The sequence below is a fragment of the Pan troglodytes genome, chromosome 4 (assembly GCF_028858775.2).
Source record: "Pan troglodytes isolate AG18354 chromosome 4, NHGRI_mPanTro3-v2.0_pri, whole genome shotgun sequence".
Classification (NCBI taxonomy): Eukaryota; Metazoa; Chordata; class Mammalia; order Primates; family Hominidae; genus Pan; species Pan troglodytes.
The window spans coordinates 146,773,137-146,799,124 of NC_072402.2; the positions used below are offsets into that span (position 1 = coordinate 146,773,137).

At 41.2% G+C, this 25,988-nt stretch overlaps 1 protein-coding gene and 2 non-coding genes across 6 annotated transcripts in view; all 3 read right to left on the reverse strand.

Annotated features, from left to right (window-relative positions):
- Positions 1-25,988, reverse strand: part of SH3TC2 (SH3 domain and tetratricopeptide repeats 2) — a 188,961-nt gene that overhangs the window by 90,659 nt on the left and 72,314 nt on the right. For 2 of the 4 annotated variants that reach the window (XR_010157034.1, XM_527069.8), the window contains exons 1-4: positions 19,938-20,025; positions 8,777-8,875; positions 4,497-4,624; positions 1,169-1,274 (exon numbers count right to left, since the gene is read on the reverse strand). Coding sequence is in view for 3 of the 4 variants with exons in the window: in XM_527069.8 (XP_527069.6) it covers positions 1,169-1,274; positions 4,497-4,624; positions 8,777-8,875; positions 19,938-19,989 (385 nt within the window). In the remaining variant the exon portion in view is untranslated. Of the gene's footprint in view, positions 1-1,168; positions 1,275-4,496; positions 4,625-8,776; positions 8,876-19,937; positions 20,026-25,988 lie in introns of those variants that run through there. The other 2 variants (XM_063810804.1, XM_016954013.4) reach the window with 1 other exon arrangement.
- Positions 14,512-14,614, reverse strand: LOC112209405 (U6 spliceosomal RNA). The gene has a single exon (XR_002944133.1). It is a non-coding gene; the product is annotated as a U6 spliceosomal RNA (small nuclear RNA).
- On the reverse strand, positions 19,282-19,377 carry MIR584 (microRNA mir-584). Its single transcript, NR_035924.1, has one exon. It is a non-coding gene; the product is annotated as a microRNA mir-584 (primary transcript).

Below are 25,988 nucleotides of genomic sequence, written 5' to 3' on the forward strand. Positions count from 1 at the left end.
ACTAAAAACTATGTAAATTGTAAAACTCTAATAATTATATATAGTATTTTAAACATGGCTATAAACATGAACTACTCGTATTGCTTCTCTTGAGGCTTCTTCTGTTTCCTAAGATGCAAAAGCCTGTCTGTTTCTATCCTGACTGTCCATTGTGCTGATCTAGGCCTTATGTATCTTCTATAATTGCACTTTTGAATTTTAATGTGCACACAAATCACATGGGGATCTTATTAAACTACAAATGCTTAGTAAAGGTCTGAGATAGGGTTGAGCTTCTCCTTTTATTTTTTTTTTTTTTAACAGACTCTATGTGCTGCCGACGAGCCGGTCTATGGAGCACAGTTTGAATAGTGAGGATGTCTGATGGTCAGGAAGGAGATGTGTAGTGTGGAGATCAGATCTCCAGACCATAAGAGGAGAAGATACACCTTATGTTTTCCAGTCATGAGTCGTCTTGACCCTCCACCCCTGCACAAAATCTGTCCTTGTGTATGTCGGCATGGAGCCCAGCATTTTCTGGGAGATATAAAACATCCATCAAATTAGGTGGCCTGTTGTTTTGTTTGGCTTCACTTTAACTTCCCCATTATAAGTTGTTCTGTCTGGAGATGGCAGGTGAACCATTTCCCACCACAGTGGAACTGATGTTGCATCCCAATGTCCTTCTTTACCTTCTAGAAAACACTGCAGCCTTAGGTTGCTATAAGCAGATAATTTCTCTATTTCTTTCTTTAACTCTTTTCCAAATACATGCAATAAAACATCTGGAACTTTGCTATTGACTATGTTGAGCAGCTACTTCGATCTTACTCAAGATTAGTTCCCTATAGTTTAAAACACACACACTAGCACCAAGTTCACATCTATTTCAGTACTTTGAACTTAGTAGATGACCAATAACTGTTTTCCAATTGATTGGTTATCTAATAAAAAAAGATTTCCCTGGACACAAAAAAGCAAACTTCTTCATATGGCATTTTAGAATAATAGTTAATATTTGCCTTAGATTTAGTTTGAGGCACTTTGTGAAATTTCAAAAGTTAACCATCTTTTTTAAGGCTCTATTTCTCTTAATTACCAGAGCCAGGCCAATTCCTTCATGTCAAGCCCTACAAATTGGCTAAATTGTGGAGGAGGTCATCCTCCACCTGCTTGCCTTGTACCATACCTAAATTAAGGTAGGTGGAGAACTTCCAGATTTCCTCCATGGTCTTGAAGGTGATGAGAAACTGGGCCCTCTGAGACTGGATACTGACCAACCTTGCTGAGAGGTCCTACGTAAAGGAAACAATGAGTCAGCCTGGGATGACAGAAGTGTCCCATTAGCAAGCTCTTATATAGACCAAATACTCTGTATGAACTTCTTGATTATGGCATTGATTTTTACATCACCAAAAAATGGAAACAACTTAAATATTCATCAATAAGAGATTGGTTAAAATGGAGTACAATTTATCCATAAAGTGAAATATTGTATTATGCAGCCACAGAAAAGAAGAAAGAAGCTCTTTGTGTACTGATATAGGCTCCAGATATAATACTGCTATACAGCGGCAGCAGCAAAAGAAGCCAGGGAATAGAACTATGGGCAAAGAATGCTACTTTTTGTGTTTAAAAAAAAAAGTGTATGTGGGAGGATAAAGGACGCTGATTCATAGAAGGCAACTTGAAAGCAAATTTGATTGTGAGTCTATGTCTAATGATTATTTTTATTAATACAAAGCTGAAAACAGAAAAACCAAAACCCACAAAAATAATCATCCCTAGTCCCTACTCCTAAAGATCATCAGTGTTAACACCTTCACGTAATAAATTTGAATCCTTTTTCCTACACAAGTTTCCATATAACTATTTCACATATATAGAATCACATTGCATAAATTATTTTGCAATCTTCTTTTGCTGCTAAGCAATATTTTGCAAAGCATCTTCTATGTCATCACAAAGTTTACACCATTCTTAATGGTTACATGTGCCATTGTTGCATTAACATAATGAATTATTATCATTTTCTTATGCTTTCATGTTTGGATTGTTTTACATTTTTTAAAATCCTAAATGGTACTGTGATAAACATCTTTATAGCTAAATCTTTGTGCACATTCTTAATTGTTTTAACACATGTATTTCTAAGAGGTGCAATTGGAAATGCAAGGATATGCACATTTTCAATCCTAAAATGCAGTCACCCAACTGTCCCCCAGGAAGGCTTTCCAATTTACATGCTCACAAGGAGAGCGACAGGAAGACTATAAGCCTCTTGGGGGTTTTTTTGTTTTCTTTTGTTTTGTTTTTTTAGACGGAGTCTCGCTGTGTCGCCAGGCTGGAGTGCAGTGCAGTGGCGCAATCTCGGCTCACTGCAACCTCCGCCTCCCGGGTTCAAGCGATTCCCCTGCCTCAGCCTCTCGAGTAGCTGGGACTACAGGCACCCGCCACCACGCTTGGCTAATTTTTTGTATTTTAATAGAGATGGGGTTTCACCATGTTGGCCAGGATGGTCTCGATCTCTTGACCTCGTGATCCACCCACCTTGGCCTCCCAAAGTGCTGGGATTACAGGCGTGAGCCACCGCACCCGGCCTGGTTTTTTTTTAATACCTAAAAAAAAAGCAGGTCTGAATCACTGCCCAGACTTAGTTTTCCCTTAAATCTGTTGTTTGTCCAAGCCTCCGGAGTTGAATGTAACAAGTGATGGTCAGAACATCCCTCCACCAGGCCAGGTCCTGTCATCAGTACCAACTCCAGGAGCTCTATCATGAGGGAAACTTAGAGGAAGAAGAAGATAGAAGAATCCAGAAGAAAAGCCCCAGTTCAGTAAAATCAGAACTCTGGGGTTCCTTCTGCCATACCAAACCCCAGGAGGCCCCAGATCCATCATTAGGGAAGGGGTGCTAGGTAAAAATCAACTTACAGAGAATTTACTACATCCCTGGCACTTCACCCAGAGCTTTATGAGCAATATGTCATTTAACTCCCACAAAAGCGCTATGAAGAGAATGCAATGACAGTATTTGGGCCATTCCAAAATGTGCTTTTATCACATTTAACCACTTCTGAACTAAAAGATAAGGAAGTATGTCATCAACTATAATCGGCAGCATTTGTTTTCTTTCTTGGAAGTACATGAAATAACAGTGCATTTTATAATCAATGGCATCTTAGATCTAATGACAAATGGCATTATCCCTGTTGCATATTCAAGGGGGCCAAGGCACAGTGAGGTTAAGTAAATTGTCCAAGGTCACCTTCAGGGAGTAAGCTGCGGAGCCTTGATTAGATTTCAGATCTAGCTGACTCCAGGCCTCAACTGTAGCCCACAAGTATGTCTGACTCAAGCTTCAGCCCAGCAGACCAGCTCTCTCAATCAACCCTGCTCCTGCCATACCAAATGAGACTCAAAATAAAGGAAAATCTACAGTACCAATAGCAGCCAGTGTCTCCCAGTTCCTGAATTCCAGATATTAAAAAAATAAAATAAAATTCAAAAAAATGTAGCTACTGTTTATGGAACACATATCACCAAACACAATGCCAAGCTCTCTACTCATACAATCTCGTTTTCCCCCTGAAAAACCAGACATTATCTTTTTTTGCTGCATGACATTTAGAACACTTTTCTCCTTCAGTTTGTACCAGATTCATGCAGAAACTGTAAAAAGTAACTAGAACATATTAGTTTATGTAAAGTAATATTATCCTTTCCCTACCTCTAGTTGAAACAATTTTTTTCCATTTCTGACTTTAGTTCTCCTACTTAATACATCCTAAACTGTAAATAATTTGATCATACCATTCTTCCTTGGTTTTAACAAATGAAGATATTATCTACCTACTATGAAAGATGAGAAATTGGTTTATTTACTTTATTGTTTTTTTCCTCCTCTCACCCAAGTATTTATAAGGTATTGTTTTTTGATTGGCAATCTTGGTACTTTAAAAATATATACTTAGCGGTTACCAGGAGCTGAGACATGGGGATAATGGGAGTTATTGTTTAATAGATATGGAATTTCAGTTTGAGATGATGAAAAAGTTCTGGAGGTGGATAGGTTGTGAATGTACTTAGTGTCACAGAGAATCATACACTTAAAAAGTGATTAAAATGGAAAATTTTATGTTATGTATATTGTATCACAGTAAAAAAAAAGAATTTGAAATTACCGCATTAGAAAAAAAGTATACTTAATGAGGTAGGTATTATAACAACTCCCATTCTATATAGGTTAAGTAACTTGTCAAAGATCACAACTAATAGAATATTTGAAACCAAATTTTCTCTGACTCAGCAACTCCAAGTTGCCTCATTCAGAGTTCCCGCCCACTCCTCTCCACTCCTGTGCAGAGAATGTGCACGGAATCTTTCATTCATTCAGTCTACCTATTAGATGTTTTTTCCGAGGACCTACTTTGTTCCAGATGCTGTCTTAGATGCTGGGGATCCTGTAGCAGACTGACACAAGTCAGTACTCAGCATTCACCTGTTTCCTTCATGCTCACCTTAAACAGCATGCGCACCTCCTGGTCCTCATTCTCCAGTGCCCAGAGCCGCCTCCGAGCAGCTTCCTGTAGGGGTCCATTTACACACCTCCTGGAGCGGCTCTTTACACAGAAGGAGAGTGTCAGGTCTTAAAGAGAACAGAGAGAGAAGGATCAGGCTGAAAATAGAATAAAAAGGAAGAAAGAGTTAGATTAGCCCACAGTTTCCCCTACATGTATACCTGAACCCTCAACTGGTGTCCTCATTAGTTACAGACTAGAGTGGTCTTAACACTTCTCGGAGCACCCCTTTAAATGGTCCTCCCTTGAGGAAGAACACATACTGAACCCAGGAGGGCTCTGGAATCGCAGGAGTTGATGCACTCACGTTGTTTATTTCTGCTTTGTACGGGATTTATTCCTACACTGCCTGGCACTGATGTAATGGTGCTGACACAGGACCAGCTTAGGACATACATCACTCCCTGTGAATGACTTGTGAAAGTTTAGAATCAATAGGACTTTATCCATATTTAAGGAAATATACTTATGTGTCAAAGTTATCATATGTAATAGACATATACTTTGTGCATTACACATTAACACATACACATAAACATGAACACATTACACATAAACACATTTTCTCTAACCTGTCTTTTCTGATACTGCAATTATTAATGTTTATCAGGGTAATTAGTTAATGTATTAAAGTCTACCTTTAATTTCTCCAAAATGTACATTCATGTAGCAGATACTTATCAAGAGCTTTCTATAAGCCAGAAGCTGTTTTATGGGCTCCTCAGCAAAGAACAAAACAGGCAGTCCCTGTTCTGATGGAGCTTGTATTCTTCTTGGTAAGTGAGTAACTAGGCAAGAAATTCCACAAACATAATAGTTTCAGATGGAGAAGAGCGCTATGAAAAAAAATTAATGGGGTCAAGAGACAGAGAGATGGAGTGCTTGAAGGCAGGGGATACCTTTGGATAGTGTTGTCGAGAAAGGCCACACTGAGGAGGTTCATCGTATAATTGCACTTAGCAATGTGTCTTCTTTAGACAGTAAGTAGCAATCCTGTTAATAATTATTCAACACAATAAACTGAGAAGGCATTGGAATGGATCATCACAGAGGTCTCACTTGCAGCCTCAACTTGCCAGGACCTCTGCAAATTCCTCAGCACATTAGAGATGACCCCTATCATGCTGGCCTGAGTCCACAAGACAGCTGTGGACTTCTACCTTTAAAAGGCCTGTCTTTAACCTGAAAATGCTGTGGCTGCAAATGAGCTCTTCTATGACATTCCCATATAACCTGACTTTGATGTAAACTTCACGTGGGTGTTTGTTCCACGCAGTTCCTCCTAGGCTTATGCTCCAATCTCATGCAACCCCTTTCACTTCAGCACCCCGCATCCATCCAGGCCTCCATCTGGTAGCCTCATGGCATGCTGAGCTCTAGGAGGAGGCACAGTGCAAAGATGAAGCCCAGGGAGGGGTCACGCAGTCTCCAGCTCAAGACTTGGCTCTGCCCCTCAATAAATGTGCCACCCTAAACAATTAATCACCTCTCTATGCATGGCTTTTCCCTTTAGCAAAATGGCTTTTATAGTACCTATCCCACAGGGTTTTTAAGATGTTTACTAGACTGGGCGCAGTGGCTCATGCCTGTAATCCTAGCGGTTTGGGAGGTCAAGGGAGGAGGAGCACTTAAGCTCAGGAGTTCAAGACCAGCCTGGGCAACATGCCAAAACCCTGTCTTCTGACAAAAAAGAAAAAAAATTAGCCAGACATGGTGGCCTGGGCATGGTGGTGCATGCCTGTAGCCCAGTTACTCAGAGGCTGAGATAGGAGGATGGCTTGAGCACAGGAGGCTGAGGTCACAGTGAGTCAACATCACACCACTGCACTCCAGCCTGGGCAACGGAGCAAGACCCTGTCTCAAGGGAAAAAAAAAAAGCTTCCTAAATAACATCGTGGATATAAAACTTTTTACTCAGTGCCTGGTATGTATTAAAGATTCAGTAAACACATTAAGCATTAGCTGTTCCCCTCCTCACCTCCCCACTACCAGCAAGTACTGCTCATGGCTGGCTGCCCTCAGGTGATCATGACTATTAACCTTGGCAATAACTGATTCTATGATTCCTTTCTACCAAACCCATCTCATCCATCCTTCCAACATCTGATCCAAAATCCCCCATTCGTAGCCCCTGCTGACTGACAAACAGGGCATTTGGTGTGAATCTCCTTACCATGCACATGAATCTATGTATATGGAACTCAAAAGACCTGGACTTAAATAAGCAGACTGCTCTTGAGATCTCAACCGTGAGAACTGATACTTAGAGCAGAACCCCTATGCCCACAGTGGGATCCTACAGTACCCTCTGCATCACTAGAGCAGGGAAGAAGTCAAGCTCAATATCATTTTCATGAAGTGTATTGTGTCACAGATTAATCCTTCTCAAAGTCAGTTCTGTAATTGTGATAATATGTCTGACTGATTCTGTCTGCAACTGTACTCATTAAGGAGAGGTTGGCAGCTACAGCCATCTCCCCTTCTCACTCCATGACCTTCCTGGAAACAGCATCAGGGTGGAAAATGCTGAAAGATGGACAAGTTCAGCCCGAGGTCAGTTCAGTTTCACCTACAGATACCCTTTGTTCACTGGCCTTCATGCATTGATAAGGCAAAATGCTGACTCTACTGCATTCATGAAACAACAGATGGTAATTCAGGTTTTTTCAGGGGTGGTCCAAGCTGAAAGACAGATAAGCATATTGACACAATATCAAGAAACAAAGGGCAAAGTTTTTCTCATTGTCAACCAAGAAGTTTCACAGAATTTGAAATTGGGCTTATGGCTATACCACCCTGAACATGCCCGATCTCATCTGAAATTGGGAAAAGAAAGAACCTGGTATGACATGTATACAATATCTATTTACGTAGTCTAGATCCTTTAAATATTTATAATCTTTTTCACAAGTCTATATTTTGTATTACAGGGAGAGCTATATTTTTGGAGGGTGAAGGAGCATTGTGGTTTTGAACAAGGCCCTTCCTCATCACGTGTTAACTGTGTCGTGGTGAAGTCATTTCCCTCGCTGACATTCTGTTTCTCATCAGCTAAATGGAGATTTGGGTGCTTCCACCTAGCGATGGGCAAGCAAAAATGAGAAAAACATGTGAGGATCATTTGGCACACAAATTGCCCTCTAAAATGGTCCCATCTACCGTACAACAGAAATCAAGTCTTCTACAGGTTTGTCCTCAGAGTTTCTGTTACAGAGTTCTGCCCAGGTGCACCTTTCCTCTGATAACAATTTTCTCTTTGCGGGCTTCATCGATGTCTTTTAAAAAGGATTTTGTGAGAGATGTGTATTAAGAATAAGATTTGTTTCACATTAATTTCAAAACTTTTTCTGCTTCTGAAAGATTCGTACAGATGCCCTTCTGCTCAAGCCAATCTCACTTCACATATTCATTTAGTTATTCACTTATTTAACAAATATTTACGCAGAACCTACTACATATAAAGTACTATGTTGGGTATCATATAGTATGTGAAAGTGACCTCCACATATTCATTCAACCATTCATGTATTCATTTATTTATTTATTTTGAGGCAGGGTCTCACTCTGTTACCCAGGCTGGAGTGCAATGGTGCAATTACAGCTTACTGCAGCCTCGACGTCCCAGGCTCAGGCAGTCCTCCCATCTCAACCTCTCAAGTAGCTGGGACTGCAAGCATATGCCACAGTGTCTGACTAATTTTTTGATTTTTTGTTTAGGGATCAGGTCTCACTCTGTTGCCCAGGCTGGGCCCCAACTCCTGGGCTCAAGTGATCCTCCCATCTCAGCTTCCCAAAGTGCTGGGATTACAGGTGAGAGCCACCACGTGCAGCCCATGTATTTATTCATCAAAGATTTTCTGAGCAGCAACGACGTATGAACAACTCTTTGAGGTACCATGTTGAATATAAATATTTTTAATTACCCCATCTCTCAACACCTTCAAATCTAATTTATGATATACTTTCTTCAACAAAGCAAATAAGTATGGAGCTCCTAATAAGTGCCAGATTGTGAAGAGCTTTGAGTGACAGCTTGAGAAAGTTAAAATTAATTTTGTAGGCAGTGGAGTGCAACAGAAGATTTGTGAGCAAGCAAATAGCATAGTCAAAATCTTTTCATCAAGAGGGAAAGAGGGAGGGGCTCTTTAGATGGGAAAGATAAAGAGGTTATCGCAATATTCAACATGGAAGAATAGGGCTTGTCTTTGGGATTTGGATACCTGGATTAATGTTCTGTGGCAGAAAACATTTTTCCTTGTATTCAGATGAGGCTATACACTCACTCGATACAGTTGGATCCTTGGAAGGAGTTTCTTTACCTGGAGAAGATGAAATAAAAGGTCATCTTAAGAGTGTAAGGAAGTTGAAAGCAAGTTATAAGCAAGGCTGTAGTTTTGGTCAAGTGACAAATTTTTTCCAGGATTAGTGGCATGGAAGAATTCTAATTGTTATCACCATTGCCTTGTAATTATCTAAGCTATTATCAAAGAACTGTCATACATGCCATCTCAATCCAGCAGCAGCCTGGGTATGCCCATCTTATTAAAAAGCAGATCCCCATTCACATATGGAACTAAGTCTCATGGCTTAGAACACTGAAGGTGCTCAATATACATTGAGCCTACACAGGTCATCACAGATCTGACTACAGCAAGGCTTAAGGTTCAATAGGGGCAGATAATGGAAGGGCTGGAGTGGAGACAGACATTGGTATCATTAGGGAGACAATTGGGGTGTGGTTATAATGGCCCTGAAATGTATAATTGTCCCCAGCTGTCCTGTCTGCCCCTTAAATAGGGTCCTGTCAGGCCTGTCTTTCTTCCCAACTCTGAAAAGTTACTGTCTTCACAACGGTAGAAGTGGAGTAAAAAGAAGAAGAAAGAAGATCAAGACACAGGCTAGGGCTGGGGAGGAGGAAACTTTGATAGCAGAAAGTTGAAAAGAAAGAAGATGGTGCACCTATAAAGCATAATGAAGTAGATACAGAAGGAAATGTCAAAAACATTGCTGTAGAACATGGGTCTCCTTTATGGCATCCCCAAAACACAACAAGGAAACTCAAGTCCTTCACACATTAATTTTAGTTGATGGATTCTGTCCTTTTTTCCATAAAACTGTTCAAGAACTGTACCATGGAGTCAGAATGTGATAAGTATTACCTGGTCCTGAAAAGCAGAGTTAGGGAACCTTGGCTCAACCACTATTTGTGAGTCACTCCTTTAATTTGCTTATAAAATTGTGCATCAGAGCCAAAGAGGCCTACCAAGTTTTGCATACTGGATCTGTGCCTCTAATGATACAGCTCAAGAATGCAACAGGGGTAGAGCAGTCACACTCACTTCTGGTTAATGTTGAACCTAAATTCTCATATTGCTGCTAATAGCCTGTGTCTCCACTCTGTGCCTATGGAGGGGGATTTTGACACCCAAGTTGAGGACCTTCCATTTCTTCACAGTGGGAGCAGTTAGCACTGTTTTGGGTGATGTACATGAAGAATGAAGTGGATTTCAGCTGGAATAGGCAGAAGCAGGGGCCTGTCAGCTCTTCATCCAGTAAATCTTGTTAGCTGTTCAGTGCTGAAAGCTAAGCAGCTTAGCTGGAAACCTGGCAGCAATGAGCTATAGTTGAACAGGATCATTTTTCAGTTCTGCCCCGAGGAACCAAAAGCAACTGCAGCAAAAAGGCACTGGCTTGGGAATAATGAGAAATGAGAATGAGCACAAATCAAATCTTCCCATACATGAGTTCAATGACCTTGGGCAAGACACTTCACCTGTCCACTTTGTGAGTTTTCACTTTCCCCACTTATAAATGAAGGACTGATCTAAATTAGTGCTTTTGAACCCCAGCTGCCTATTTGAATCATCTAGGTTGCCTTTTAAAAATATTGCTTCGGCCGGGCGCGGTGGCTCACGCCTGTAATCCTAGCACTTTGGGAGGCCGAGACGGGCGGATCACGAGGTCAGGAGATCGAGACCATCTTGGCTAACACGGTGAAACCCCGTTTCTACTAAAAATACAAAAAATTAGCCGGGCGTGTTGGCGGGCGCCTGTAGTCCCAGCTACTTGGGAGGCTGAGGCAGGAGAATGGCATGAACCTGGGAGGCGGAGCTTGCCGTGAGCCGAGATCGCGCCACTGCACTCCAACCTGGGAGACACAGCGAGACTCCGTCTCAAAAAAAAAAAAAAAAAAAAAAAAATATTGCTTCATCCCAGATTAAAAAAAAAATTAAAACAATTGGACTCATGAAGATAAAGAGTAGAATGATGGTTACTAGAGGCAGGGAAGGGTGTGTGCGCTAGGGAGAAGTAGGGATGTTAATGGGTACAAAAATGCAGCTAGATAGAATAAATAAGATCTAATGTTTGATAACACAACGGGGTGACTGTAGTCAACAATAATTTATTGTACATTTAAAAATAACTAAAAGAGTATAATTGGATTGTTTGCAACAAAAAGAAAAGATAAATGTTTGAGGCAATGTGATTTACCCTGATGTGATTATTACCCATTGTATATGCCTATATCAAAATATCTCATGTATTCCATAAATATATACACCTAATATGTACCCACAAAAATTAAAAATAATAAAGGAATAAAAAGAAAAAATATTGCTTCATCCTTAGAGATTCAGATTTTTGTGGTCCATAGTACAGCCATAGATTTTTTTTTTAATAATAAGTTCTTCAAATGATTCTAATTTGAGCCAGTGTTGAGAACCATATGTTTAGATTGGTGCTTCTGAAACTTTATTTTACCTATGAATCACCTATGGATATTGATAAAATGCTGATTCTGCTTCAGTATTTGAAAGCTGAGGCTCTGCATTTCTGATGTTTTCACAGGTGATGCTCCTCCTGCTGCTCCCAGGACCACACTTGGAGTAGCAGCCTGCTTCCCTGGGACAAAGTTTGACCGCAGACTACAGCAAACCCACAAACATCTTCTTTATTTTTTTCTGGCCCACACAGTGAATTTTTAGTTTGAACTGCTTGACATCATTTAGAAATTGAAATGTTTCACATAACCCAGATGCTTGAGTTTGTTTTGAAACATGGAAGATCTGTAGCCCAGGAGCCTCATTGTCATATGGCAACAGTCAGCTGGGGCCAAGTGGTTGCTGTCGCTCTGCAGGGCATTTTTTCTCCAGCCACCATGGTCCCCACCCTATTCCGTCACTCATTTACACCTGACCCTGGCAAGTTTGTCAGTGTATCCCTGCTGTAGAATTCTCCGAGAAAATACAATAGCCTGACAATGAGGGCTTGTGAGGTGAGCCCACCTTGAAGAAGGGAAGTCAAGGATGGGGACCCTGGCTTGGGGAAAGGGTGCACAGCTTTTTAAGGATTTGTGAGGCTTAGGGCAGAAAATTGCAAGGTTTTGCAAAATGTGATATGTGAACTGTCTGTATCAGAATTTTTTAGATAATTGTTTTTAAAAAGATATCTATGCAAAAAAAAAACTTATAGAAAATATAGAAGAATATCTGCATGACTTGATGTTGACAGTGATTTCCTAAACAGGATGGAAAAAGTGCTACCCTCAAAAGGAATAATGGATAAATAGTAATACATTAAAATTAGAAACTTCTATTAATCAAAAGATGCAATTAAGAGACTGAAAAGCAAGTGACAGAGTACAAGAAAATATTGATCATACGTATGTATAGTTATCAAATAATTCAAACATAGAATATATAAGGAATGCCAAAAATCTTTGAGAAATAGGTAGCCAGCCCACCAGAAAAATGGGCAAAAGGCTTGAATAAACTTTTCACCAAAGACAATATTCAAACAGCTAATAAATATATGAAAATTGTTTCACCTCATCAGGGAAATGAAAATTAAAACCACACTGGAACACAACTACACAGACTGGCTAAAATGAAAAAAAAAAAGACAGATAAAGCCAAGTGTTTGTGAGGATATAGAGCAAGTAGAATACCTAGAATATACTGCAACTAGAATATACTGCAAGTGTGAAGATAAACTGAAGTTCTGTCTTTGGAAAGCTGACAGTGTCAATTCAAGCTGAAAATATGCATGCACTAAGACCAAAAGACATCCACTAAAATATTCAGAACAGCACTATTTATAAGAACCCAAACTTGGCTACAATTCAAATGTCAATTTACACTAGAATGGACAAGTAAATGATGTATATATAATATATAATTAAATCTTAACACAGCAAACCGGGCATGGTGGCACATGCCTGCAATCTCAGCTATTTGGGAGGCCGAGTCTAGAGGATCGTTTCAGCCCAGGAGTTCAAGCCCAGCCTGGACAACATAGCAAGACCCATCCCCCAAAAATTAAATAAATAAATAAATAAATCCAATACAACAATGAGAATGAATGAATTGCCACTGTATAAAACAATATCGATGAGTATATTCACTTGTGAAAAGTCACCACACTGTACACATGATTTCATGCACAATTCTATATAAATGGTAAATTTTTTTAATCCTCTTAAAGCCTTTACTGACCTCAACATTCTTTTTTTTTTAACTTTTATTTTAGGTTTCAGGGTACATGGGAAGGTTTGGTTCTTAGGTAAACTTATATCATGGAGGTTTGTTATACAGATTATTTCATCAGCCAGGTATGAAGCTCAGTACCCAATAGTGATCTTTTCTGCTTCTCTCCCTCCTCCCAACCTCCACCCTCAAGTAGATCCCAGTGTCTGTTGTTTTCCTCTTTGTATTTATAAGTTCTTATCATTTAGCTCCCACTTATAAGCGAGAACATGTGGCATTTCGTTTTCTGTTCCTGCATTAGTTTGCTAAGAATAATGGCCTCCAGCTCCATCTATGTCTCACGAAAGACATGCTCTCATTCTTTTTTATGGCTGCATAGTATTCTATGGTGTATATGTGTTAATGGTACATTTTTATGAAAAGCTGAATTTTATAATATTCCTGGAGCCCCTCTCTACTTACTCTACCTTGAAATATCTAGGAGTAGAGTTCTGAGGTGTGTGTTTTTAATTAGCACTTTGGGTATTTCTGATGTCTTCTAGAGTGTGAGAATGCTCAAGCCAATTCACCAGAGGCCTTGGATCCCATGAGCCAGAAGGGCACCTCTCTGAGAAACAATAAGGAAGCTGGAAAATTAGAATGCATTCTGTAATAGGAAAAACAGCTAATAGTTATACATGGATTGACCGTTTACAGCATTCTTTTACACATGGTGTTATATTTCAACATGAAGAAGTTTGAAAACTTGAGCTGGGCCTTGGAAAAGAACCAGAGATGATTCAAGGCAACAAAAAACTGTCATATAGAATAAATTACCTTCGAAAAAAATGTATGATTTTTATAACTGAAAGAAAATAAACCAAAAGGTCTATGGTAGTTAATTGCTGAGTCATTTTAACAATCTTTTTGATACTTTCATCTACTTTCCAAAATTCTAATTTTTCTTTTTTTATAGGCACACTTAAATATTATTTAACTGAAATATTAATTTTTTGAAAAATAAAAGTTTTGTATGTTAAAGACAACACAATCTGCTAATAATACAGGCTGCTGATTCACAATTGTTTTAATATTAATACTTTAATCTACTATTTAAATTCCAGCTTTGTCAATTGCCCCAGTAATATCAGTAATATCCTTTTTATCATCTTTTCTTCTTCAGTATAGAATGCAGTCTAGGGTCAAGTACTACATTTAGTTGTCAAATGTCTTTAGCCTGCTTTCATTGGGAACATTTCCATATGCTTTTTTTATGACTTTTTTTTTCTCTGATGACATTGATATTTTTGAATGATAAAGTCCCTCCTCCACCCTTCTTTTAGTTTTTCTTCAACTTTTATTTTAAGTTCAGGGGTACCTGTGCAGGATATGCAGGTTTATTATATAGGGAAACGTGTGCCCTGGTGATTTGCTGCACAGATCATCCCATCACCTAGGTATTTAGCCCAGCATCCATTCATTATCTATTCAAAAATATGGAACACTTCACAAATTTGCATGTCATCCTTGCACAGGGGCCATGCTAATCTTCTCTGTATCCTTCCGATTTTAGCATACATGCTGCCAAAGCAAGCTCTCTATTTTTCAAATATTCTGTAATCGGCATGCATTTGTTTTCTAACACTGAAGGCAGGTAGAGAAGTGGCTAAGAACAAGTGGCAATCAGACAGTCCTGGACTCAAACCCTGGCTTCTTCATTAGCCATGTGACCCATGTGAACCCAGTCTATGTAGTCTATGTGGAGCTGACTCTCTCCCTAGCTCCAAAAGTGAGCACATAATTCAGGCATAATCCAACTGGGTTATGCAGTGCCATGGCCACATGATCAAAGTTAAGCCAATGAGAATTAGTTCTAGGACCCTCATCAGCACACTTAGTGAAGAGATTTCTTTTCACTGGACTAGAAGCTATGAATATGACAGCCTGGAGCTGTGGCGCCTACCACAAGTAGAAAGCCCACCTGACATTGAGTCCAACCCATAAAAACAGAGCTTAGGAAAGATAGCTTTCTGATAACATCATCTGAACACCTTGATTTAGCAATATCTGAAGAAAAAAAACCTAGATTTTCAGTTATTAATCAATAAATTGCTTTTGATATAAGCTAGTTTTATTTTTATTATTATTGATCAGAAAAAGTTACTAACCCTCAATTCAGAAAAACACTGAGATTTATTTGTAAACTGCCAAACTGTTTTCCAAAGAGGCTGTAACATTTTGTATTCCCACCAGCAATGTGTGAGAGTTCTAGTTGCTCCACATCCTCACTAACACTTGATGTTATCAGTCTTTTTAATTTGGGCCATTCTAAGTAGGTAGGCCAGTTTATCTGATTGTTTCAATGTGCATTTCCCTAATGACTTACGATGTTAATCACTTTTTCACATGCTTATTAGTCATCTACATATTTTTTATATGGAAGTGTCCATTCCAACATTTTGCAATTGTTATTGGGTTATTTATCTTATCATTATTGAGTTGAAAGAGCTTTTTTTTTTAATATACTTGTTCTGGATATTACTCCCCAGTTGATGGCTTGCTTTTTGTGTTCTTAGCAGATGTATGTAAGTGGGAGGAAAGCAGGATGGGGTGGGAATGAGCTTTGTACATACATGGGATGCTAGAAGCCAGCCTGCGCATGCTGGGGAGGTGGGTAGTTGTGGGACTAAAATGGATAAGTATGGTAGGTTCAAGATGGCAGAGCACTTTAAGGCAGGCAGGGGTGTTTAGAATGGATACAGTACGCGATGGTGAGGTGTGAAATATTCTTGAGCATGGCAATTGCATAACAAAAGTGAAAATTCTACTTGGGTAACCTGGGAAGGATAAGGAGAGAAAAGCACAATAGGCAGAGAGACCAGCTGAAGAGGTGCTGTGAAAATCCAGGGAGGTGAGTGTGAGAATGTGGGCTGTGGCCCTGGCAATGAGAAGTGAGGGCATAGAGTGAATGAGGCTATATTTTTAAACAAGAAAAGAGAAGGCATCTTGACATATTGAATATGAGGGATAAACATGGGGAAGAGGCAAGAATTGCAGAAAATGAATGAAGGAAGGGATTTAAAAGATCACCTAGTTCCACTCCCAATTTTACTGTTGAGAAACTAAAGGCCCAGAGAGGAGTCATGATTTTACTGAGATCACACAGCAAATTAACCAAAGAGCCAGAGGCCATCCAAATCAATGGGTAGGAATGGGTAGGGACCTTGCCATTTTCACTACATTAACCTGACCTCAGAACTCTAAAGTCCCGGGCCTCTGATCAGGGAAACATCTCACAACAACTTGCCGAAAATGAGAATTCACCTTCATTTCTCCTCTCTCAGCCTCTCTTTGCTCCTACCCACCCACCACCACGCTCAACTTTAAAAAGAAGACTAAACAGTAAACATTTATCTGCATGTTTTTTTTTTCCTGTACCCACATTTTCTTTTCTTTTTTGACCTAATAGACCTACCATCAGCAGTTTTTATGATGTAAACCCACTTTCTCCTTGTTGGGACGAATAGCATGTTAGAAGTACAGCTACATCTACCCACATGAATATATCTTAGATGATAATGTTTAGCAAAAAAAAAAAAAAAAAGTTGCATCATGATATCATTTTGTTTAAGTTTTAAAGTCTGCAAAACAATTCTTTGGAATGATTGTGAGTTCATGAATATGTAGTGAAAGCACATAACCATTGAATTCATGAAAGTTATTAACTACATGGAGAGAGAAGGAGAATGAGATTGGAAAGAGATATCCAGGGGCCCCTAAGTATGTTTATGATGTTTTATTTCTTCAAAAAGTAAGAGAAAGAAAAAGGTAAAGTTCTGAAGATAACATGGCATAATGCAAAAATTTGTTACAGCTAGATGGTGGGCTAACTATTCTAATATCCTCTATTATCAGTAGTTTTAAATGCTTTACAAGTCATTTAAAATTCAAAAGTGAAGCATCATTTACTATTATCAGCATTCACCCTTGATCTCCTGTTATTATACTGATGATTCACGTTTATCAAAAAGGTTGAAAGGAAAGTTACAAGCACCAGTGATCAACAGAGGCGAATGTATCTCTTCCACATCTTCTATTTAAGGGCATAAATCTGCCAAATTTCTTCAAACAGGCATTGAAAATAAGGGTGAAGTGCTAGAAGTTTTTTGATCAACAAACTTTGACATGGCTTTCTCTGTGATCCAAAGTGAGCAACTGTAGCTTATTAAACAATGGCAAGAAACAACTCATAGATAGGGTGGGGAAGTCAGAGATGATAGCAACTGATCAGAACCTATCCTCTCACCATGTGCAGTCCCCCCTGATTAGGGGAGTTCTGTGAGCAGTTGAGAGCCATCCCAGGGAACAGATGCTGCAGGCAGAGTCCACATGTAAGAATGCAGGTGCCTGGAGTAGTCAGAGTCAAAGTTCATTATTGTGTCACTCCACACAAACTAGTCTGGCAGCTGTCCAGTGCTCAGTGCTATCAAGAGCCTTCTCCTTTCCTGTGTCCCTTAGCCCTGAGGACTCACTGTTTTGGTGTCTGCTGTTAACTCCCACTTAAACAGACACAAGGCAGAAGCACCCCAGGAAACATAAGTACAGACTTCTCCAGACCAGTAAGGAATTAGGAGGAAGTGATGTAGGAGTGGCCCATATTAACTAACGATAAAACAGCCTGTAGTTACTGAAGGGTTATCAAAAGCCAGACCTTGTGCTAAGTCCATGAGAGGAATTATTAAATTTAATCCTCACAAAAGTTCCATGGGATAAGTACCACCATTAGATACAGTTTACAGCCAGGAAAACTGAGGTTCAAAAAACATGAGGGACTTGCCCAAGGTCACACAACTATTAAGTTGCTCCAGGATGGGTCTCATACTTTATTCCTTTTCTCTAGGATAAATAGGGGAATCTGGAATGGGAATATCCAGATCGACTGGACTCGGACCTACAACACCAATATCAACCTCGCTAGGGAAAGGCCCTGACACATACAGGGAATGATATGGGGGAATGGCATGAAAAGTCTCGAGGGAGATACATAGCAGGCTAACTCTTGGTGAAAAGGTGAATGCGGGGTGTCAGCCAGTAATCAATGGCAAAAAGAAGGTGAAAGAATAAAGTAATTGAATGATAGTGTTATTATGATTTTGACCTTTTTCAATATTTTGTTTGTTTGTTTGTTTGTTTGTTTTCAGCTGTGTAACTCTGTTCTACAGGAAATCTTTGGCTGAAGGACGATGTCAACTAGAAGCAGAGCCGCTCTAGGTAGGGATGAGGGAACATGAGCAGAGCTCTCTGAGGCACCTCTACACAGCAGTTTACAACCCTAAAATTGTATATATGATTAAATGGAGGCCCAGAGAGAGCGCGAGTTATACTGGGGTCATCAAAATGGAATTAACAATGGTTAATTTTATTGTGCTCAACTAACTGTGCACCAGACTGTTTCACCATTTCACATGTAGACTTAATCTCCACCACAGCTCTATGAAGAAGACATAATCATGTCATAAAAGCTACAGATAAGGAAACTGAAACACAGAGAAGTTAAATAAGTTGTCGAGGCAAGTAAAAGAACCAAGATAAAATCCAGACACTTTGGCCTCAAAGACCAAGTGAGTAGCCAAGATGACACCTGCATAACTAGAGCTAGAGGAAGTCAGATCTAGAACCCCGATCTCCGACCAGTGGTCCTGCATGTCTCCCTCCATGCTGTTTCTACTCTCATGGGGCACAATGACAATAGGACTTAGGGGGAGGGACTGAAAAGTGTTTACATCTGAGAAATCTGGAGAAGCGAAATTGTTCATAGCTAAAGTCGTGCCTTTTGTGCCAAGGGCATCATTTGGGGGGACACTCCCTGCTGTAGGTGCCAAGGTGCCTAGATCAAGACTTCAAGCAGAGGAAGCAGAATATGGTTGTTTTGGGTTCACTTTAATGACCTCAAGTGCCTTCTACAAGCCCAAGTCATAAGACTAAAGAAGAAAGTTGTCTGTCAGAGAGTAGAAAGCCCTCAGCTAGGGGATGCTCCTTAGCTCCTTCTCTCAGGAACCATGGTGGAGCTCCAGGAAGACACAGAGTTCTAACAAGGGTTAGGAATGATTCCTTGGAGCAATGTTCCCCTATCTCCCAAGCAAGCCTCCCCCCACCAATCTAACCCCACATTTCCCCAAAGCCACCACTCATCCTGATAAACACCACACAAGAGAACACAGGGCCCTACCTTGATTCTCCTCTGAAAAAAAGCAAGAAGGTTGCTTCAGGGAGACCAACCAGCCTGGTTGGCCTGGAACTGACATATCCCAGCAAATTCCTCAGTCCCAGGCAAACCATAATGGCTGGTCACCCTAAGTCACTCTCCCATGAGTTGACAATTTCTTAGAGCAACAACTCTCCATTGCCTCAACTTGATGCAGACACTCACACATGCACTCACACACAAATCACTCTGTAATAGGTGGAGGCAGGAAACTGCCTGTTTTTCTCCAGTAACAGCAACCCTGACAAAAATAGGCTTGAATGACTAAGGCCAAGTTTATGGCCACCCATAGGCCACAGAGGAACTCACTGCCTGAACTTTCTTCCTGTCCTGGGGGATCTCGGGAAGAAAGGAAGGAAGGGCTTAGTCACACCCTGGGAGTGGCAGCCAGGAGCAGTGCTGCTCAGCTCCTGACAGAATAAACTCAAAGCCTCTTTCTTCAGGAAAAAATAGATGCTTCCAGGCTTTGCTCCCTTTTTACAGAGCCAGCATGACAAACACTTACCCAGGGAGGAAGGAGAGGCAGCCAGAAAGCACAATCATCTCCCCATCTTTGGGAGAAAAGTTTCTCCAACCCAGCAGGTCCCTGAGCCTCCACTGGACCATCCACTTTGGCCAAGCCACAGGCCAAGGGCCCCCTGGGAAACTCACCTGGGCCCCGGGTCAGACTCCGCTCCCTGGGGATGCAGAAGCAGCCACCCATGTGTGTACCATCCTACCCTGGCCGAGGCCCTTGGGAACACAGGCCAGAAGAGTGCTGCAAGGGACAGCCTCCCAACGGTGTCCCTCCTCCCGCCTCCTCCCTGGCACACGAGGGACCGAGGCCTGCTCAATGCACAATGCAGCCTTTGATATCCCGGCTACAGCAGGAGGCCCAGGGAGGGTGGGAGGGGCAGCCCAGCCCAGCCTGCAGGCCCACAGCTCCTGCACTGTCAGGCCTGGGGAACAGGGCTCCTCCCTGCCTCTCAGCAGATCGCTTCATGCCTATCAGCCTGCAGCACATTCCTCGCATTCTAGGATTGAGATACACAGTTTGGTTCTTGTGGGGGCAGCCAGGGCGGGGGAGGAGGGCAGAGAACATCCCAGAGATCAAGACTGCTCTTCTTGCTCCCTCCCCGACTGACTTGGCCCACACTGACTGGCCTGCCACCCGTTTACAGTGATCTCCACCCAGTCTCTCTCTGCAAAGACCTCCCTTGGCTCTCTGATAAAGTTGGAGCTGTGGGTGCAGCATTTCACTTGGACCTAGCAGCATCAATGAGCCAGCTCCTCACTGGGGAACATGCAAAACCCCAGCTGCTGGTGTGCAGGAAAAGAATCCAGGAGATCACCTGATGAAGCCCAGCATTTTACAGGTGAGGGGATGGAGAACCAAATACATCAAAGGATGGGGAGAGGTTGGTCAATAGGTAAAAGGTTAGAGTTACATAGGAGGAGTAAGTTCTAGTGTTCTATTGCACAGTAGGGGGACTATAGTTAATAACGTATTGTATATTTCAACATAGAAGAGAGGATTTTGAATGTTCTCACCACAAAAAAACAATGATGTTTGAGATGATGGATATGATAATTACCTTGATTTGTTCATTACACAATACATAGATATATTGAAACATCACATTCTAGCCCATAAATGTGTAGAATTATTATGTGTCAATTAAAAATAAAACTAAAAGAAAAAATACAGCAAGTCTACAGGTATGCAAGCAAAACTGGTCCCACAAGACTAACCTCTTTCCTGTTTCAGATAGGCAGTGGAGCAGGGGAATCCAGTTGACACTGTGGCTAAATTTCAGAAAACCTCCCATGAGATCTTGCAAAGGAGATGGAGAAAATATGGCTGAATGCCAGCAAGGTAGGACGGAAGCATGACTGCTCTAACAACCAAGCTCAAAGAGCACTGCTCACCCAATGTTTCCTTCATGACTAGAGCAAAGTGGTGAAAGGACCCTGGTGAGAGGCCCAAAGAACAGGAGGTGTGAGCCAAGAGAAGGTCCTGCCAGGCCTATGTTGCAGGCTATTTGGAGGCTGAACTTGAGGTCAGTATCACCAGCATTTTAAGGACGGCAGTGGCCTGATCAAGTTTATATTCTGACAGGAGCACTCGGGTGACCAGATGAAGAATGGCCTAGGGGTCAGTCCCACCAGAGATCAGGAGTATCCACCTCACACACCAGCCTAGCCCCAGAGGACAGGGTCTTGAGCCTGTCTCTGAAGCACTGCTCCCGTCTCTATCCTGACTCATCCTGAGACACAGTTACTGAATGTTTACTGTGGGCCAGGCTCTCACTGTACATTATTCTATTCAAATCCCATAACAGCCCCATAATGTAGGCATCATTTCTACTTTGTAAGTGAGGAAACGGATAAAGAGGAGTGTATAACTTGTCCAACTCCCTCCCTTCTCCCACCATTTATGAATGTCAGAGTCAAGACTGAGCAAGGTCTAGTTGATTCCACAGCCCAGAAGAATCACGTTTCTGATACATGGGATACATTGTGGGTTCTCCCATGACTACTAGGACACACAATGAGAAAGGCCTAGGAAGGACTGAAACCTCTGGAGCCAGCTAACCATTTACACAAAGCCCAAGAGATGAGAGCTGGGGCGGGGAGTAGAGCGCAGGAGGGATGGGGTCTCTCTGATCACATTGCCACCGGGGAGGATGTTTTCTCTGTGCAGGTCTATTTAAAGTATCTACTTCCCATACGTTTCTCATGTGTTTCCCTTACTGAAGTACAGTGTTTTTGAATATGAATTCAAATGTTTTCTTGGGCCCACAATGAAAGGACAAGAGTTTCTTTAGAAAACAGCCACTTAAAACTGGGATGTACTTGAAAATCAGGCAGTGACAAGAAGCCCCATGCTCTAACTTACACACGCTGACAGATGCGTAGACTTATCATTGCTCCTTGGCTGGTCTGCACACCAACCACTCTTACACAGGTACAACAACAATCAGACTATAAATGATCAAAATCAACTATTGAAAGGATCCCAGGCCATCTGTCAGAGATGACACCCTAGGCAGTTGGCTAACACACACATTGCAGCAGGTCTTAAATGAATAGTCCATTCTGGATAAAGTCATTGCTTCCCTTGAGATGCAAGAAACTGTGCTGTTCTGCTCCTGGGTAGCCTGATGAATTGACTAGAGCAAAGAGACTTCCAGCAGGAGCAAAGGCCCTGAAATAGGAACTTGCTTAGCATGTTAAAGGAAGTGTGGCTGAAGGCTAGTGAGGTAGGTGAGGGCACAGAGATGAAGTCAGAGAAAGCAGCAGGAGACCAAACAGTGTAGGGCCTTAGAGGTCATCTAAGGACTCCAGTTTTTACTCTGAATAAGGTAAGAGCCAATGGAGGACACTAAAAAGAAGAGTAACATGCATGACTTACGGTTTTAAAGGGTCAGCCTGGCTCATGGGCTATAGATGGAACTCCAGATATGCAGCAATTGTAACATCCAGCAGAGAGATGATAATGTCTTGAACCAAAGTGCTATTGGTAGAGGTGATGAAAAGGGTTTAGGTATTAGACATATTTTGAAATAAGGGTGTATTAGTCAAGGTACTCCAGAGAAACAGGACCAATAAAAGTTGAGAAAAAAAAAATTAACGAATTGGCTCCTGTGAGGGTTGGCAAATCTGAAATCCATAGGGCAGGCCAGCAGTCTGGAGACTCAAGTAAGAGTTGCTATTGCAGTCTTTAGTCAAAATTCCACAGAGCAGCAGACTAGAGACTCACATAAGTTTCCCATGTTGCAGTCAAGAATTCTTGAGAAGAATTTCTTCTTTTTCAGGAAACTTCAGTCTTCGGTCTTAAGGCCTTCAACTGATTGGAAGGCCCCCAGTCAGCTAGTGGGAAGACCCATGCACATTAGAGAGGGTAATCTGCTTTGTTCACTGTCTACTGATGTCAATGTTAATTATCTTTAAAAAAAAAAAATACCTTCAACATCTATTTTGTTCTTTGGTCAAACAACTGGGCACCATAACCTAGCCAAGAGAACACATGAAATTAACCATCACAGAGACCCATGAGGATGTGTTGATACATTGAATGTATGAGAGGAAAAAAAAAATCTACTTTAGAGTAGTTCTGATTTTTTTTATCTGAACAACTGAAATAATTTAATATTTATTGAAATGTTAAATGCTAGGAGAAAAGAAGCTTTGTGAATTGAAACCAGGAGTTTGGTTTTGTATATGTAATATTTAATAGTCCTTTAGTATATCCAAGCAAATGTTAGACAAAGCAATCTGGAGTTCATGGAGAAGTTAAAAGCTGAAGGTAAGTATTTGGGAGTTGTCACTGTGTAGAGGGTATGTAAAGTTGGAAGACCAAGCAAGATCTCTTAAGGCAGAAAGTGGAGGATAGAATACAGAAGATATATCAAGAATGAGCCCTACAAGCACATTAATTTTTATATGAATAAGAAAGGAGTAGAAAACAGCAAAAGCGATAGAGAAAGAGTGGCCAGTGAGACGATATGCACCAAGAGCATAAGATGGTACAGAATTCAAGTGAAGAAAGTGTTTCAAGAGCAGAAGGTGATTAACTATGTCAAATGCTGCTAATAAGTAAGAAGTGCACAGAGAATTTACCACTGAACATCTTGGTGGAGCAGTGGAGATAAAAGCTAGATTGAGAAAGCTTCAAGAGTATACGGTAAAAAAAAAAAAAAAAGTGGAGCTCCAACCCACCTTCAACTCACCACCATCACCATCATTGCCATCATTATGGAATACCTGTTTTCCCTTAATATTTGTTTGGTGTTCAGGGGTTACAAGCTCATATGGCTACAAGAGCCACGCAGCTGATAGAAATGAGTGAACTGGCCAGGAGATAAGTGGCAGCTGATCCCACTGTAATTGCCTGATGGATTCTTTCTGCCTGCTGCACAGACAAAACCAGTTCACTGAGACTGGTATTGCAGCAAAGAAAACCTTTCATTAATGTGAGGCCAGCCATGCAGAACAACCAGGGTTATCACTCCAGTCAATCTCCCTGAAGACTCAGAGTTTAGGGTTTTTCAAGGATAGTTTGGTGGGCAGGCAGGGAGGGGTTGGGTGCTGCTGATTGGTTGGGGGTGCAATCATAGGAATGTGGAAAATAGTCCTCATGCACTGAGTTTGTTTCTAGATGGGAAACACAGGACAGGTGAAGTCATGAGTAATGAGTCTGGGTGGGCTCAGTCAGTTGCCAGAATGTAAAAGTCTGAAAGACATCTCAAAAGACCAATTTTAGGTTCTACAATAGTGGTGTTACCTACAGAAGCAATTGGGAAAGTCACAAATCTTGTGACCTCTGACCACATGACTCCTGAACAATAAGGGATTATAGAAACTATATCTACATTTTAGCAGAATTCAGGTCCCTCCCATAATCTTAATCTTATGGCTTTTCATTAGCCTTACAAAGGCAGTTTCAGCCCCCAAACAACAAGGGAATTCATTTTAGGGAGGGACTGTTATCATCCTTGCTTCAAAGTTAGACTACAAACTAAATTCCTCCCATGGTTAGCTTGGCCTACACCTAGGGATGAGCAAAGACAGCCAGCCTGTGAGGCTAGAAGCAAGATGAAATCAGTCACATTAAACTCCTCTCACTGTCATAATCTTTGCAAAAGAAGTTTCATTGGTGTCAAGGTTGGGGCAACAACAGGGAGAGGTGTACCTGTGGGGCATGGAGGGCACTGCTCTGTCTAAGAAGAAGCCCCTGCTAGGCTTTGGGCATTGAGGAACATGGTGCAAGACAGGCCTGTGCAACCACACATTCTCTTTTGTCATGGAAACCAAAAATCCAGATTTGTAAGTGAAGCTTCCTAACGTTTAAATGTTTATAAGCTATAGGAGGCTAAGGCAGGAGAATTACTTGAGGCTAGGAGTCCAAGACCAGCCTGGGCAACATATAAATACCCTATCTCTAAGAAAATGCTAAAAATAAATAAATAAATATTTATAAATTATTTCAAAAAATCTTTCAAAGCACTATGTGGTCCAATACCTCAGGACAGACAAACTTGCCTGCAGACCAAATCCAACCCAAGAGCCACCCACCAGTATGCCATTTCAGACATAAAATTGAACTTTTTTCTTAGAAAAATTGTAATCTAGTTGGAGCAATCATAACTTAGGTACTATAATTCCAGGGAAAAACTGAAAAGATCCCGTTATCAGTTGAATTGTGTCCCCCTGAAAAAGATAGGTTGAAGTCCTCACCCTCTGAATCTGACTTTATTCAGAAATAGGCTTGTTGTAGATATAATCATTTAAGACAAGGTTATACTAGAGGAGGGTAGGTCCCTAATCCAATATGATCTTATAAAAATGTCCTTATAAAAAAACAACCTGTGGACCAGGCGTGGTAGCTCACGCCTGTAATCCCAGCACTTTGGGAGGCCAAGGCAGGTGGATCACAAGATCAGGGGATCGAGACCATCCTGGCTAACATGGCGAAACCCTGCCTCTACTAAAAATACAAAAAAAATTAGCCGGGCGTGGTGGCCTGTAGTCCCAGCTACGCGGGAGTCTGAGGCAGGAGAATGGCGTGAACCCGGGAGGCAGAGCTTGCAGTGAGTCGAGATCGCGCCACGGCAATCCAGCCTCCGTGACAGCGCAAGACTCCATCTCAAAAAAAAAAAAAAAAAAAAAAAAACCTGTGAATAGACAAGGACACACAAGGAGCGCTCCATGTGACAATGA